The sequence below is a fragment of the Peromyscus leucopus genome, chromosome 15, assembly GCF_004664715.2.
Source record: "Peromyscus leucopus breed LL Stock chromosome 15, UCI_PerLeu_2.1, whole genome shotgun sequence".
Lineage (NCBI taxonomy): Eukaryota > Metazoa > Chordata > Mammalia > Rodentia > Cricetidae > Peromyscus > Peromyscus leucopus.
In genome coordinates this window covers 78,631,225-78,649,591 of record NC_051076.1, presented here as the reverse complement: position 1 = coordinate 78,649,591, position 18,367 = coordinate 78,631,225, and the positions used below count along the sequence as shown (strand labels likewise).

The 18,367-nt window shown below is 39.7% G+C and overlaps 1 protein-coding gene across 3 annotated transcripts in view; it reads right to left on the bottom strand.

Moving 5' to 3' along the window:
* LOC114701108 (contactin-associated protein like 5-1-like) overlaps positions 1–18,367 on the bottom strand; it is a 902,756-nt gene that overhangs the window by 59,434 nt on the left and 824,955 nt on the right. For 2 of the 3 annotated variants that reach the window (XM_037211055.1, XM_028881060.2), the window contains 2 exons: positions 6,702–6,832; positions 835–910 (listed from right to left, as the gene is read on the bottom strand). In XM_037211055.1, the coding sequence (XP_037066950.1) occupies positions 835–910; positions 6,702–6,832 (207 nt within the window). The remainder of the gene's footprint in view (positions 1–834; positions 911–6,701; positions 6,833–18,367) is intronic. The other variant, XR_005092928.1, reaches the window with a different exon arrangement.

Here is an 18,367-nt window from a genome sequence, read left to right as displayed (position 1 = left end):
ACGAAAGATCCTATCTCAAACAAGGTTGTTGATCTCCAAAAGCATCCTGTGCCACATGCTTGCCCACAGTCACACATGTGAATGTGCACACACCACACATTGTACATGTATGCATGTGCAATACTTAAAATTAAAATTAGCTGTGTGTTCTACACAAGGTAATACATGAGGCTAAAAAAGGGAAAAATGAATTAAAAGGAAAGGTTGACCAAATTGTGACCAAAGCAACGGCCTATTATCTGCATTGTTGTAAACAAAATATATTCAAGGTCTAAGCGCCATTGTTAAAAGTGGGATATTGTTTAAAATATCCTATTCTTCAGGAAAGTATGAAAAGTTCAGTGCTGTACAGGCAAACATTTTCAAACTGAAAGTGAAAATTCACAAAACCTGTATGAGAACAAGAAGGGAACCCACTCTTCTAATAGAGATTTCAATCCTTATCCTGCTGCTCAGCTTCCTACTTCATCCCTTTAGTTTAAAACCAAGGAAATTCAAGTAAAATGTTGACTTTCTGAAAAAATAATTAATAAATGTAAATTTTAAATAAATTTTTGTTTACCTTTCTGCCCGATTACTGACACTTAACCAACAAAATAATTACCACAAATAACTAACCATTAACAACGAACTAACCAAACAATAAAGCAGATATAAATGACATTCTGCATGACTGCCATATGTATGTGTCGGTATATCCTCTTTCAAAACCTGTATGGAGACTACAGATGGAGGTAATGTCTGCAGCTGTGAATTGCTGACCACACCAACAAAGACTACTAATTTATTAATTTTAACAACATCCATTGAAAAGTATAAGACAGAGAAACAGACCTGTGACTTTGCCTAGAGTAAGTGACCTGAACTCAACGTCTGGGGAGAAGTTATAGCTGAAGAGTTGTTGGTCCACCTGTAGGAAAACAAAATAAAGCCATCAGCCCGGGTTTCGGAAGGCATAAGGCAATCTCTTTTGTAAACAGCCTACATTCTTACACAGGATAGATTCTTCTCAGGGTTTTTCTCCCAGGAGAGATTCAAAATGTCCCACAAGCTGTCTCACAATGCACATAAAGTGCCCTTTCTTTCTTCCTTGTAAAATAAGGTCTTTGACATGCTTACATTCCCTTGGAGATCCTACAGACAGGCCTATTGTCAAGTATTTTCTCCCCACTTAGAATTTTTCACCAAATCCTTCACTGAAAACAAGTAAACAGAGAAGCCCATCTGGCACCTGCTGTAGCACATTAGATGGGACCCAGCAGTGCTGCCCATTTTGACTTCTTCCTCCCCTCTTATTCCTGCAGCCACAATCATTTTCTCTTCCTCCCTAACCCTGACCTGTTTTCCGGTGTGGACTGCAGAGCTTCCTCATCATGCAACATAGTTGGGTAAGCACTTGAGGAAAGCTGCACATATTGCTGACACTGCCAGAGCTGGCTGATCACATCCCACTGGCAGGCTCAGCAGAAGTCACCGCTGGGTGCTCCAGGCCTTGATTTCGAAGGTCCTCCCTTAGCCATCACCTTCATACACTGCTGGTTCTGGTTTGCTCCCCTCCTCTTTCTCCTTCCTGGGCTGCACCACCAATCTATCTCCATTTTTCTCAATCTAGAGAGCCAACAGATTCCTCCAATCTCTATTATTTGGTGAAGATACATGTATAGATACATGTATATGGCCATAAAAGCCAGGGGACAACCCCAGCCGCCATTCTTCAGGTGCCTTCCACTTTTTGGCTGAGACAGGCTCTCTCTTTGGCCCAGAACTGCTGCATCCAACAGGCTAGGCTTCCTGTCTAGCCAGCTCTCAGGGATCACCTTGTCTCTCTCTCTTCTCTCAACATCACAGGGATTACAAGCATGTATTTGTCATCTCTCCTTGATCATTACAATGCTTCTGGGATCTGAACTCAGATCCTCAGGCTGACAAGGCAAATGCTTTATCAATTGCACCCTGACCCCCGCCTTCCAATCTCCACTCTGAACATACAAATGATTCTATCCTCATCTTTGTCTATGACAATGCTAGAAATGAAGACAAACAGTAATACAGCGAGGTGGGTGAGTTTTCTCTGCTTGGGGAAAATCAAATGGATCAGGACTAATATCTAATCCTTCCATTCAGTTCCTCCTTTCACAACTCTCTTTCTATATACATCCGTTAAGAGTTACTCTCTTCAGGAACCTCCTGACCTTGTCATTTATCCATGAATTTAGTACAAACTATGACCCATGGTCTATATCACTGTTTTGTGAATTAAACTATAATTTCTTTTTTAGTAAAGAATATTTGAAATGTGACACAGATGCATACTTCCAAATGCCTTTCTCCTTATAATGCTGTGACATAGTTTAATCTAGTGACAGAGAAGTCACAAAGACGAATAAGTTAGTCAAGCCACATATTAGTATTTTAACAGTTGTCCATGGCCATGTTGTTTCTGGACTTGGGATCTCTATTTTTGTCTTCAAATAACCAGGTTTGTCTATCTGTCCTTGAAAAAGCAATTTGAACAGCTAAATTAAGATTATGGGGAAAGCCAGGAGTCTTGTGATCTTGGTGGCTGAGTGTCCTTTCCCTCTGATAGGTAGGCAGCATTCCTGAAATGTTCCTTACTGGCCAACCAGGAAATAAAGATCTACCAGGGGCCTGCTTTTTTTTTGCTGTTGTGCTTGTTTGTTTACACTAAACAGCTTTTTACAAATGACGAAAAAGAAATATAGATTGGATTGAGAGGGTATAAGGATGGTCCAGAAAACAAACCTGCTGTCTTTCTGAGACAATAAACAGACTTAAGGATCAAAACGTAAAGTTTCTGCTCTAGTTCTTTTTTTTTTTTTTTTCCTGCTCTCTTCAGCACTATGCAAATAGCAAGTGGCTGCTTAGTATTGACTGTAAATTGATTGGTGAAAATTACGTAGACAGAGAAGGAAAACACATACATCTTATTGCTCTCTCTGTGTTCTACTTCCTTTTTTCATTTGTGAAGAGCACAGAAAATATAAAGGTACTAAAAATGTTCATATGTAAAACGCTCTACCAAACATGCCCCAGTTTTCCATCAGGACTTCATTAAAAGTCTAAACAAACACAGCTTGGGGGCATAGCTCAATCAGTGAAGTGTTTGCCACAAGAGTCCAAGGACCTGAGTTTGGTCTGTAAAACCCCTGTAAAATGTCAGGTGGGGTGGCATGTGTTTGTAATCCCATAACTTAGGATGAAGAGTCAGGGAGATCTCTTGAGCTCACTGGAGAGCCAACCTAACCTCCTCTGTGATTTCTATACCAATGAGAGTCCTTGTATCAAAAAACTGAAGAGAACTGCCCCTTCTCAGGAATGAGACTTGAGGTTGACCTCTGACCTATACATGGAACTCCCACGGATTATACAAGCAGGAAGCTATCATTACAAAAAAAAAAAAAAAAAAATCCTACCATTTACCAGTTCAGCAGCTGCTCTCCCCACCCAATTCAAATGTGCTCAAAGGTGTGACCCCTTTCTCATTTCAGGAATATTGTAACCGATAAGAGGTTAATTTCTAATGGTATGGAAATTATTTGTGTCATATATCCAACAATTATTTCTGAACTTCCATCTAATTAGACTAACTAATAGTCATCCTTACTTTCTCCCACAGGCCACATTAAAATGGTCTCCAATGCTGCATCCTGGCACCCCTGAAATTCTCTCCATGGCTCCCCCTGTGGCATGTTTCAAGGGGCATAGAATCTTCCTGACTGATTTTTACCTCATCACTGCTAAATATATCTTTCCATACAGGATGATAAGGAGTTCTAAAAGGGAGACTCCAAACTGTGTACTCCTAAGCTTAAACCCTAAACTCACCCCACCAGTCTTGGTTTAAGAATGAACTTGACACAGCCCAGAGTCACCTGGGAAAGTCTTAATGAGAAATTTTCTACATTGGATTGACCTGTGGACATGTATATAAGGAATTATCCTAAGTTAATTGATGTGAGAAGACCCAGCCCACTGTGGGCAGCACCATTCTTTAGTAAGGGAGTCCTAAACTCTATGAGAGTAGAGAAATCAAGATGGACACAAGCAAACAAGTGATCATATATACATTCATTTCTCTCTGCTCTTGGATGTTGAAGGGAACTAGTTGTTTTAACTTCCTGTCACCTTGACATCGCTCTTATGGTGGACTGTAACCTGGAATTACGAGTGGAAAATAAACCCCTTCTGACTGAAGTTGAGTTTTGTCAGGATATTTAACACAGCAATAGCAATATGCACTCCCTCAGGCAGTAAAGCCTTCAGGCCATTTTGTGTTTGTCTGTATTTTCCCTTAGAAGTCAAGAAAGCATGAAAGCTTAAGAGGACAATTGGTATTAGACATCAATCTTGTGTACCCTGTACAGCTTGGAAATGTCATTGTATCTTGGCAACAACTGTATTGATCCTGGCAATTGCTACTATATCCTCTTTCTGATAAGGGTATAAAAGTCAAACTTTTCTCAATAAAATTGTCCGTGCCTCAGTCTTGCTCTGACCCCTCTAACCCAAGTCTGATTTTATGCCTTGACGAGCCATATCAGGTGACCTTGGCTCAGTAAGGAAGTGCGGCACTTACACCAGGGGAAGTGGAACAGTACATCCTTCCAGGAAGCTCATTAAGCTTGGTAAGTAAATGAGTCAAAGGCTTCAGGAAGTCCCTGAAACTGACCAGATACACTGGGGCTAGGTTATTAACTCCCCAAACTGACTTGCTTGAAACAAGAATTTTCCTACCTATTGATCTGCATGTCAGGTTTCCTCAGGTTGCTACCCATGCTGGAGTGTAGTGTAGTGATGTATCTGTTTTTAAATCACTTTTGCTCTGTAACCCCTCAACTATTCTCCCATTAGTAATCTCAATAAATCTAAAAATTCTCCTGTTAGTAATCTCACTGGCTCACTAATTTGGGTTTAGTGGCATCCTTATATTGGTTTGCTGTTTGTTCTCTATATGGAGTGAGTAGACATTTGTTCATGCCTCCCAGAAATATTTCACACACCACTATACCACTGGGATCTACCCCATTCATATCTCCAGCAGTGCAGTTTTTGTGTAACATGCTGGGACTATGGGGAAGAAAAGCACAATAGTTAATTTTGATTGTCAACTACATGGAATTTAAAATTATCATGGAAATAAACTTCTAGGCATATCTGTGTGTGAGTTTCTAGATTAGATTAATTGAGTTGGAAAGACCCACCCCAAATGTGTGTGGCACCATTCCAAAAACTGGGATTCTTGAATAAGTAAAAAGTAGAAAGTGAGCTGAATACCTTCATTCAACTCTCTCTGATACTAAGAATGGAATGTGACCAGCTGCCTCATGCTACTGTTACAATAACAGACTGTACTCTCAAACTGCAAGTCAGAGTCATTTAAACTGTTTCTTAGGTATTTTGTCATAGCAATGAATAAACTGACATAGAAGTTACACTTTGGAAATTGGTAGATATCAAATTTTCCAAGAAATTTGAAAATAAAATGATAAAGTCTAGCAATATGTAAAACTCGTGAGAAATGAGTTTCTTTCCTTGAGCCAGAAGGATCTTGGTTGATTTGTTTGCTTGCTTGTTTTTTGATGCATTATGTAGGCTGTGCTTCAGGGTGCCAACTGGTGGAGCTGGAAAGGTGGTAAAAAGGATAGAAGACAGGAGGATGTTGGAGGTATACTTGTGAGAGGGTCATGAGATCTGATTCACAGGATAGGTCTTAGAGTGCTGAGATATTGAGCCCAGGCATGGGAGGGAGAGAATTCACAAGTCCCCAGATCCAGGTAGGAGGAGCTAGGGTAGGAGGGGATAGGCTAATGAGAATGTGTGATGTCTTTTCTAAAGAATACATTGTTCACAGAGGAAGACAGCAAAGTCATCTTCTGAGAGGGCAGATGTCTTTGTACCTGTTGCTGACCAGCAAAGAAAAGGGCATTTTAAGTGATAAAAGATAAATGGGGAGAACACATATGAATGGATTAAACTCACCTATGCAAGCTGGTGATTGCTTATCTGATGAACATTCTCTCTTTAGGTTTTAATCAAAGAAGGGTCATCTAGGTTTGGCTGGACTTTATTTGGGATCTGCCCTACCATGCCTTTGGCTCTATACAGAGTCACTAATCTTTCAGAGAAGCCTATCACACTCTGTTTTCTCTGAAAGCTATGTCTTTGCTCATATGAACTGTCTAAGAACCTTCTCTACCCAGTCAGCTCTTCCTTGTCTTTAAGACCCAGTTTGCATTAGGAAGGAAGAAGTGATGTGTAGAGGAGACCTGTGCCTTCTTTCCAAGGGCCTCCACATCACCTGTTCCCTTCTCTGTACCCACCTGTACTCTTTGCCCACTTCCCCTACTGTCTTTTGTACTTTCCTCTTTGCATGAATCCCTTCATAACTCAATCTGGTTAAGACCGGATTAAACTTGAGCACAACCAGAATTGACAGTGCTTCCTCTTCCTCTCCAGTAGTTCTATGATGGATTAGCTCTAGTTGGGGATTCACAAATTTGCATTTCCAGCTGTTTTCTGGGTGATGACAGTGCCAGTGAGAAGAAGAAGTATGGCTCGGGGCTGGCCTGGTGTCCAGGGCAACTCTACACTACAGTATGTGCCTGGGCTCAGGAACTCAGACATGTTTGATGGAGAAGCCTTGGCATGTAGGCTGAGTGGAAAGATGAGACATGAAATACCTGAATGGAAAGCTCTGGCCCCTCTCGGCTAATCTTCACCTGATGCACCCTTCTGTTGGCCAAGTTCTCTGTGCTGATGGTGAACACATGACTTTCTTCCTTGTTTAGCCGATAGCGAACTTGTAAACTTCCTTGAAAGCAAAGAAGTGGGGAAGGATTAGAACTAAGAATAGTAAGCACAACATAGAAAGATGTGATTAAATTGTTCATGAATTGGTCATTTTGTTTCTGTTTCCTGAGTCTCAACGACTCAGTATTAAACTTTTGTAAATCAATATGTTCATCAGAGTTGAAATATAGACTTCTGAATATAGCTACTAAGAAAAGTGAGTGTGTCTCTGTATTGATCTTGTTGTTGTTTTCTATAGGTGTCATTTTAAATTAAAATTCTAGTTTGAGATCAGCATGGTGGTGTAGACTTGTAATTTCAGCACTTTGGAGGCTGAGACGGGAGAATCAGGGTTACAGGCCAGCTGCACTACAGAGTAACCCTGCCTCAAAAAGGCAACTAGAAGAAAGAGAACAGGGAGAGAGGGGAAGAAAGAAAGGAAAAGAGAGAAGGAAGGGGGGAGGGGAAGAGAGGAAGTCAGAGGTCCACTTTGACAAGTACACCCACAGACCTATTTTGTAATTGGAGTGTGAGATCATGAGCACGACTTGATTATTCTCATGACATGATTCTCTCAAAATCGCCTTCCTCCTTCTGAGCTTGAGAAAGTGGAAACCTACCCTTTCCCACCCACTGATGTATAATACAATGTTTCAGTTTAAGTGTGGTCTGACTAAGGTGTGGTGACCAACCTAATCCTTCATGGCCCCTTGGGAAATTCAAATTTACTAGGAGAGTGTTTTTCAAGCGACTATTCACTATCTATGAGCTCAGGAAATCAATCTGCTAAATCTCAACCTTAGAGGTTACAAAATGGGGGGAAACTAAAGGGATTTAAGAGTCTGGAAACACATATAAAGAAGGGAGAGAAGAGGGTTGAGGGGTTGAGGAAGACAGAGCATTGCAGCATAAGCAGAATGCCTACTTTAGGGTGAACATTCTTGGTCAACTTGAAAGCTACACTACATGAAATAGTGCCATGGAAGGCAAACATTCACTGGCTTCTTTATCTCAGGCATGTCTTCCCATTTCACCTCTCCAACATGGCTAGTGAGTGGCCCAGGTTGCTCTGTCTACTCTGAGGATTCACGTGTACTATACAGTTGGACTCTTCCTCAGACACCAGAAGCTCTCTCCTTGAGTACACAAGAGAGCACACTATGCTAAGAACAGAGTACAGTATCATACTCTGAGGGGCATTAAGGAGAAAATACATTTACTCAAATTTGGGCCAAGTATGGTTCTGGTCCATCCCTTCACATCCGCCCATTTCTGTGACCTGCCTCGACCGACTCAATTTCCCATTGCCGACAATCATAGAAAAACAACAGGGATTGTGTTGAAGATGGATATTCTTAGTCATCATGCCAGTGTTTGAATTCTCTTTTCCTTGCTCTGCTTCTTTCTGTGTTTGTTAATATTCATTGTCTCTCTCTTCCCTAGGGTTCTCTATCACTACAGTCCTCCCTCAGGCCTACACAATGGTAAACACTTTAGGTTTACAGTCCCAGAGGTAGCAAACTGTCACAGGGAATGCACTGTCAATATAACAAACTGAAGAATTGGCCAAGTGCCAGGTCAGAAGAGCATTGAGAGCAATGCATCATACTGCATTTATCTCCCACTTGGTCTCATTTTTCTCTCTAGCCTACATTAGCAGTGCTGTGCATAAATGGGATACTTCCTCTGCATGAATATGGGCAGAGATTTTCTGTTTACAATATGGAAATTAAAAATAAAAGTGATTTTTGAGATGCAGTTATCGCCTCCTCTCTAAATATGTTCCTGAAATAAGCATTTGTAACAGAATGAACTCTGGTCACCAGCAAGTGCCTCAAAATTTTAGCGGGTTCTTTTAATGTTAATACACTCAAATTTTATCAATCTTCTTTTTTCTTCCATTTTTATACCTTTGAGCCAAATCTATACCTTTATTCCCTTCTGTGTGTGAGAACCCCACAAAGTTATCATCAATACTACTTAGAAAAGTAATAGTGATGTCTGGTGAGATGTCTCAGCAGGTAATGGTGGTTGACTACCTGCGTTCCATTCCTGGGTCCCACACATAAGGAGAGAATTGACTCTCAAAAGTTCTTTTCTGACTTCTATATACATGGCATGGCACAACAAACACTCATACAGAAACACACAATGAATATATTAATGTGATAAATAGTATTTAATTAAAAATAATAGTATAAAACTTATACTAAAAACAAACAAACAAAACCCTAGAACTAAACATCACGGTGAGGATCCTTCTTCAAAAGAATCACATTCTAAATAATAACCTCGTCAAACTGGACAGAATTACATTGCTTGCCTTACTAAACAGATTCACCATGATTGAGTTCCTGCCTTCCATGTTCATCTAGAAAGTTCTTTCCTTTTTTTCTATTAATTTTATAGATATAAAAAAATGAAAGTTTTGGAAATTGAAGAACTTCTTAAAATATTTACTTAATAATTTTTAGAGTCAGGTGTAGCATCTACGTCTTAGTTGTTTCAGCACTCATGGGTTTTCTTTAGAATGCAATAGTCCTGAATAATCAGCCATCCCTTTCCAGAGGGGCCTTCAGTGAGGAGAAGCTTTCACATTAGGCTCCTTCCTCCTTGTCCTTCAGAACTCATCATGATGTTTCCATTGGGAAACTACCTAGATTCTTTAAGCTTATAGGCCTGTCTATCTTTATTTCAGCATACACTGTGGCATGTTGATTATAATCTGCAGATTCTATAGATGTCAGAAAATAGTTTTGGGGTGTGTGTGTGTGTGTGTGTGTGTGTGTGTGTGTGTGTTTGATGCTTATTTGTATGTATATGTAGTGTGCATATAACCCACTGTGCATATCCATTTGTGCACCCGTGTAGGCTAAAGGTCTAGACTAAGAGTCTTCCTTGGTTTATCTCTACCTACTTTTTGCCTTAAAAAGATGCTAGCCATTGTGTTAAATTCCCAGTCTAATCCAGTAGGACTTCATCTTGACTAAGTATATCAGTTCATATTCTATTTCCAAATGTCATTCTGAATTCTGTAAAGATGTTAAACTGGCTAGGAGAGTTTAAAAATTAGATTTACTATCAATATAATAAATATTTTTGGTTAGTGAATTTTGCTTCAGGATCTGTTGTAACTATTGTTTTCATCCTTTTTTATTCAGTCACTGAAGTTATTGAGACTAAGGTTATAGCTCAGTGATGGAGTACTGTGGTTAACACTCACAGGGCCATGTGATCCCTGGCATGCCAAAAAACAGCAACCACAACAGAAAAAGCAAAATCACATGTGTATTATTATCTTATATCAAATTCAAATAGAAGGGAATTAATATCTGTGAAACTAATCTTAACATGTGAACATTAGTCATTTTGTAGAGCTCTTCCCTTACATTTAATTATGACTTACATTACAATTTAAGTTTCATCATGCTTGCCTCCTCTTAGATCCCACCATAAAAACACAAAGTGTGGGTTAGAAGCCTTGGGATCAATTCATACAATAATGCCACTTTCGTTTCACAAAACAGACCAGAAAAAATACACCTACCTTGAGAAACTACATAAGTCCATTCTTAAGCTAAACCCATTTTCCAGGGCTTGTATTCACACTGGCTTGTACAAGGTGATGGTTGGATGCAGTGATATAGTTACAAAAATCTAGAAGACCCATAAATTCTTTAAGAAAACTGCATAGATTGGAAGATCTACTATCATAAAATGTTCATACTGCTCAAGGCAAATTACAGATTGACTAAAATATGTATCAAAATTCTAGTCACAATATTTAATAAAATAGATTCCTAAATTTATATGGAACTGAAAAGACCCTGAAGGATAAAAAGAATTTTGAGAAGCAAAAACAAAACCATCATGGATGTAAAATAATATGGAAAAAATCAATAGTATTTACAAGAGAATGGTGCTGTCATAGAATTAGACATCTAAATCTATGTAACATAATAAAGAGCTCATAGCTAAACATACACACACAAAGAAAAATACCCAATGATTAAAATATTTTTGTTTTTTTCTTGAGCATTTCATAAATGTATTCTGATCATGCCCACCCCACACTGACTCTTATAACTCTTCCCAGACTAAGTCTTGACAAATCTCAAAGAATACATAAAGGGACATGAACTGCCTCTTTAGTAAATAATGATGAACTAATGAAGCTTCCACAAAAGAACAAAATGAGATATTTTTTGGAACACATTCAGAAGCTGACCTAGAACATATTAAAAGCTAAACTTTATGATATAAAACTAAAAAACTCCTAGAGAAAAAAATGAAAAACATTTCTTAAAACTATAAATTCAAAATGGAAGGTTATAATAGCCAGAAGATAAGGTGGACTGCATCAAATGGAGATGCTTCTTGGCTTCCTAGGGCCAGGTCCAGCCAGATGGTCACCTATGACAGTCACTGCTGAGCAAGCCTGATTAGTTCAAGCTCCAGAACCCACAGGGGAAGGAGAGAACAGACTCCTGAATGCTGTCCTCTCATTGCTCAAGTTCACCTTGGCACAGGCACTTACACTTAATACATACTTCATGGACCCACATATACACAAATAATACATGAATTGAATATCATTTTTAAAGCTCATGTACAGCATACAGAACAACCAATATAAGAAAATGGTGACGAACAGAACTGGGGAAAAAAAAACCCACCTCAAAACAGATTATAGCAAAGAGTCTACAAACATCCAAATACATAAAGATTTTACTACTCAGCGGCCATACAAAACACACGATCTGGATGAAATGGACACATCCTGAATGGATATTTTCAAGGAAAACACACACTGTCTAAAGGGAATAAACAGTACTCAACCAGTTGGCAGTGGTGGCTCATGCCTTTAATCCCAGCACATGTGAGGCAGAGGCAGGAGGATCACTGTGAGTTTGATGCCAGCCTCGTCTACAGAGTGAGTTCCAGGACAGCCAGTGCTATTGCACACAAAAACCCTGTCTGAAAAAAAAAAAAAGAAAAAGAAAAAGAAAACCCAAAAATGTTCAACCCTCATCAAAAAGTGTGAATCTAAATCATACTGAGATATGATCTTACACTCACTGGCACGGGCATTACTTAAATGACAAGAGATCACAAAAGTTTGCAAGACAACGAAGAAAGAGGAACTCCTACAGACTATGCATGAAATATATATCATACAGCTTTTTGGAAAATAAGGTGGGTGCTTGTGTATTAGTGTTTAAAATATGGGTGTGATGAGTTGGCTCAGTCAATAAAGGTGCTTGCTGCTAAGGTAGAAGAACTGAGTTTAATCCCCAGGAAACAGGTGGTAGATAGAGAAACTTATTCATCCAAGTTGTCCTCTGACTTCTGCATGTGCACTGTCATAGCATGTGCAAACACACACACACACACACACACACACACACACACACACACACACACACAAAATAAATACATAAAAAATAAATGTATTGAAAATTGTTTGAATGGAACGACCATGTGATTCAGCTATCTAATATATTATATTTTATATATTATATATTCATATGTTATACATATAAAATGGGAATAAAATGAAAACTCCAAAGAGATACCTGCCTCTCACATGCTTTTCTGCAAGAGAGACATACTCCAAATATTCAGCTAAGCCCTTGCCCTTGAAGTCTGCCGAGGCATGACTGAAGGAAATGTGGCTTATGTATACAGTATCTTGTAGAAAAAGAAGGACACCTTTCGATTTGTCACATGGATGTGCCTGGGTGCATTCTGAGAAGTGGAACAGTCCAGACACAGAAAGACTGCACAGGTTCTCTCTAACACTGGACTCTGAAAATGTCGATCCCATAGACTCGCTTAAGAGAGAGGCGGTAAGTACAGGCTGAGACAGAGATGAAGATCAAAGAGCACATCCCTCCAGCTATAGGAAGAAGAAGAGCAAGTTTTGGGGAGATAATATATTTGTAGCTGGAAATGGAACTGTTAATTTTTTATACATATATTTAATCATCAAAAATAAATAACTACAACAATAAAAGTGCCTCTAGTCTAGAGTACACAGCCAAATTTCCCAAGGAAGTTTTTTTTCTATAAACTCATAACCTGATAATATGATGAAAATCTTATAAACCCCCCTTAATGACAATTAGGATTTCAGCTCTAGACACCGCCACTCACCCACTAGAATAAAATGAATACAAAGGCACAAACCCCTCTCTCCGTCTGTGTGTGGTTTCTATGATGGATAAGAGTTCCAAGAGGGAGGGTGACAGTCATTAGGAAGCCTAACTAAGCACTGGATTGGTATCTACAGACATAGTGTCCATGGGAACAGGGACAATATGCTGAAATAAACTGTAGTATTATCAAAGGATTGTACTACTTTGGGGCCAGGAACCAAGAAATGTCCCTATCTTACCATGGCCTAGCCACACACCCTGGGGACAAGGATATTGTGTTATATAAGTTATAGGAAGGTTAACAACTCTTTTTCTCCCCTCTTTTTTAATTAACTAAACTCATTCTTTTTTTTTATATCCTAACTGCAGTTTCCCCCCACTCTTCTCCTTGTATTCCCTCCCCCCACCTTCCCTTCCTCTCCTCGCCTCCACCATGAGACCACTCCTCCTCTGTTTCTGTTCAGAAAGGGGCAGGCCTCCCATGAGTGTCAACAAAGCATAGTATATCAAGTCCAGGTAAGACTAAGCTCCTCCCCACATATTAAGGCTTGGTAAGGAACTCAGTATGAAGAATAGGTTCCCAAAACCTGCCAAAGCATCAGGGACAGGCCCTGCTCCCACTGTCAGGAGTCCCACAAATAGACCAAACTATACAACTGTTACACATATGTAGAGGGACTAGGTCGGTCCCATACAGACTCCTTAACTGTCAGTCCAGTGTCTGTGAGTGCCTAGGAACCCAGGTTATAGAACTGTTCATTTAACTGCATCACTTATTACAGAATCATAATTTATTTACTCTGCACACACTGAATATTTGTCGACTTAAAGAAGTAAGATGGGGAACAGGAATGATGCCTTAGCACTTACAAGCATGTGCTGCTTTCACAGAGCACCCGAGCTCAGTTCCCAGCACCCTTGTGAGGCAGCTCACAGCTGCCTGTAATTCTGGTTCCAGGAACCTAATGGCCTTTTCTGGCCTCTGAAGGCCCCTGCACATATATGCACACACACACACACACACACACACACACACACACACACACACGCACGCACACATGCATGCACACACACATGCACACACATACACATGCACACACACATGCACGCACACACACACTATTTAAATATAAAGAAATCTTTAAACATACAGTGAGATTACTCTGTTTTTAAAAAAACTAATATTTGGAAGCTTATTGGCAAAGCTGTAGTGTGTGGAAATTATAGTCACCTTTGGAGCAAAGGTAAATATTAAGGTTATTTCACACAATTTCTAACTTGCATAGGGAAGAGCAGGTTAGTTGGAAGAAAATCAGTCACCCAGGAGCTCTTTGAGAATTTCTCCTGAATTAGTAACTTCAATGCTCTAAGCTTCCTTCATCCACTCTGCTCTTATGGCTTTCTTGGGCTCAATTCATTCCTTATTCAAAACAACCTTGAAAATCCTTAGAGGAAGTCATAAGCAGAGCCAAGGCCTCCAGCGAATTCAGTGGATGGGCTCCGGTTTACTTCATTCAGCCGTGCTCTAAGCACTTTAATAAGAAACAATTATCTTCTTCTATTTCACTGCTTCTGTTTACGCTAGCACAAAATATCCCACAACCTGTCCTACCTTTAGCTCAAAACGTGTTTGCATAGAACCAAGTCCCATTACTGCAACTAAATGCAGAGCAGTTGCCACTTCCCTGTGGCACCCCATTCCTAGTTATTTCCTTATGTCCTGGTTCACAGAATAGGAGGCTTTCCTGAATGGCAGGAAGATATGCTGAATGATGAAATTAAGAGTTTCTTTAATTTTAATTTCTCCCTTGATAAATATTAAATTTCAACTGTTGATTTGACACATTTTGAAATCATCTAGAAAGAGAGACTTAATGGAAGAATTCTCTAGATCAGCTTAGCCTGAAGGTAGGTCTTGGGGAGTGGGCTGTCTTCACTTTTAATTGATGTGGGAGGACCCAGCCCACTTTGAGTGACACTATTTCTGAGGCAGGGGATCCTGAACTGTATGGATAGGAGAGAAAAAAGCAAGCAAATAAGGAAGCATGCAGGACTGCAGACATCTATTTCTCTCTGTTCTTGACTGTGGATACAATGGGAATAGCTTCCCTCACCTGTCTCTACAGTGATGGGCTGTAATGTAGAACTGTATGCTGCATAAGCCCCTTTCTCCCATAAGTTGCTTTCTGCCCGGGTATTTTTATCACAGAAACAGAAATGGAACTAGAACGGGTGTGAACAAATCCAATCCAGCTCTCTGCTTCACATCTATGCTCTCAGCTCAGTCTTTACCACATGGATATGAGACATGGTGCCAAGGGAGAGACTTGGTGATCCTTTATGTGCTACGAGATCACACTAAGTTACTAAAGATATGTGTTTCTTTCTTTGGAGACCAAATTAGATTTCACTTCATTAAGAGGAAAACATTTCTTCTATTTGTTTATGATTTAAGTTATTTGAAGGCAACAGTCATTAGGACTCAATGCAGTAATTACTCATTGAAGTAGTCCCAATGAGGTAGCTTTGTGCATTTCACATTAAGCTTTATGATCCCCTTTCTTTTGTCTATAGACACTCTTCATAACAACACTTAAAATTTTAAAATATTTGGCAGTAACATCACTCATGTGTGTCTTTGAGTAATCTTTGTTTAAATGGCCATATATGGTGATCGAAAGAAGGAATACTGGGTGACCATCTGAAGCTTGTTTCCTCCTTGGTGGAATGCTGCTCAGATGTCCTATTCCCTCTCACAATGAACTCCCTCCTCTGTTCTTATCTTTCTTTTATCTCGTGCAGAATTCAGCATGTGCAGGCCATCTATTGACATGTTCCATTCAAGGTGGACATCCCTCTGCATGCACAGTATACAAGAACCAGCTCATAAGCAAGGCACCAGGGAGCCATGGAGAGCTATAGCAGTCATTACAATGTGGTCAAAAGAAATATTATAAGGAAGATGATCCAGGTCTGGACAAGGAAATCATCAAAGATGTTTCAGAGTAAAAAAAAAAAAAGTTGGTGTCTGGACGATCATGTGAAATTTAGCCATAGGGGCCTGAGAAAAAGGTTTAGTCTATAAAATACTTGCTAGAAAAGCATGATAACATTTTTTTCTTTTATTTACAGCATCAGTGTAAAATCTGGGCACAAAGCTCATACCTGCAACTCAGTTCTAGATGAAGTGGAAACATGTGGATCCCTAGATAGCTGGCCAAGCAGCCTACCCACTCAAAGAGTTTCAATTTATGATAGATCCTGTCTAAGAAAATAAGCACATGGAAAGGCATAGAGGAAGACACAGACTTCCACTACTGACCTCCAAATCAATACACACATGTGTACATAAACACAAGCATGTACACATGTATAGCACACACCAACACACATACACAACCAAGCACACACAAGGAATAGAACTAGAATGTTTTACTAGAGGAAAAAATATATAAAAATCATCGAAATATGGATACTTAGCAACAGTTAAGTGGGGAAAAGTACTTGTGCAAGCATGGGGACCTGAGTTTGAAACCCCAGCACTCACATAAAATCTCAGTATGGCAATAATTGCGTATAATCAAAGCACAGAAAGGCAGATCTTGGGAGGTCTCTTCAGTTAGCTTTGAGTTCGGTGAGAGACCCTGTATCAAGGGATTAAGGTAGAAAGTGGAAGAGAAAAACATCAAATGTCTATCTTCTGAATGTGTAAGTATGAGTGAGTGTAAACACACACACACACACACACACACACACACACACACACACTCCCCCAACAACAACCCATTTGCAAATAACTCTTTAATTGGTGCTGGAAAGGGGATCATGTTTGGCTTAGATGGAAGGGATGTCAAGATCTCACCTCTGTCTTGGCCACCATTGTCGTACTCATCACACTGAGTTTGAATCTCTAAAGAGTTTGGATGCAGGAAAGTTGGAGCTGCAGCTGTGCAGTGTCATAGAAGAATGATTTACACACAACTGCCTTTTCTAATCAGAAGCCTGTAGTTTTACACAGAGGGATGAGGAGCTTCTCTCTTATCTTTCCATAAGAGCTTGATTAAAAATTAAACAAAACCAAAGAAAGAAAGAAAGGAAGGAAGGAAGGAAGGAAGGAAGGAAGGAAGGAAGGAAGGAAGGAAGGAAGGAAGGAAGAAAGGAAGGAAGGAAGGAAGGAAGGAAGGACAAAGTTAGAGCTATGGAAAGAAGGCAGGGATATTTGTGTGTTCAGATGCTGGGTAGGGGTATATGTGAGGACTAACTGGAAGACAATGCCTAGCACAAATTTGGGGTCTGAAATAAAACTGACCTGAGGGAAGCTATTACCTCAAACTATGAACTTTGTAAAAGGCCATCATTTAATGTCTTCTAACTAGTACTCAGGAGAGTCCACTGTGAGTTGTAGCTCTGAAACATCACCACCACTGTGTTCAGGGTGGTGGTGGGTAGTAACTAACCCACTGCACAGTCAGTCTACATGACACGGAGCTGAACCCTATTCTGATTCTATACCCTTCTCTAAAGCAGCTCAGCATTCAATATGTAGTGGTCTCTTGGGAAGCTGTCTTATTTAGGTTTACTAATGCTGTGATGAAACACCAAGACCAAAGAAAAATTGGGGAGGAAATGGCTTATGTGGCTTATTTTTTTACACTTAATTGAGGTTCCCTCCTCTCAGGTGATATTAGTTTGTGTCAAGTTAACAGAAAACTATAATGCAAAATCGACCACTTGCCAGCTGAACACGCAAATACATCACTGTCACAGCCATATCTGATGGGAGCTGCAAAAGTCATAAAGCCAACACAGCTGCTTGACAAAGATCCAGCAAAGCTGGCTGAGCTGCATAATGGCTGCCATGGCACTTTTGGTTTTGATCTCTACCTGTTGCATACTTGGGGGACATTTAATATTTGTATAGTTTGGGGATATTGGATCAATTAAAATTTCTTATTAATCATTTATGCCTTCTCTCAGAAGTACTGCTTTTAAGCTTCTCCAGGAAAGTCCTGAACGTACTACCCCTTCCCCTTATAGGGAGATATCCTAATCTACTTGAAGGTCTTCCTTACACCTTAGAAGTTGTGACACACATGAAGAAGCCAGGGGTCTCTTCATGAGGCTATAAAATATTCTTAAATCATCTGTCCTTGTACTTACTCAGGAAGAAGATATTCAGAACAAAGTAAATATAAAAAAGTCAATAGGATTTGGTGGGCTAGAGGAGTGAGTCACAGTTCAGATTACAAGTGTCTTCCTACCATACACTCAGGCAATTATCTGACTATATGGCAATAAAGTTAGATTGGCTGAAGTTAAGTTTACCCTACACAGTGACTTATATTGATGAGCAAAGAATGATATAGAAGATGATAAAGAATGAGATGTCACGATCCTCC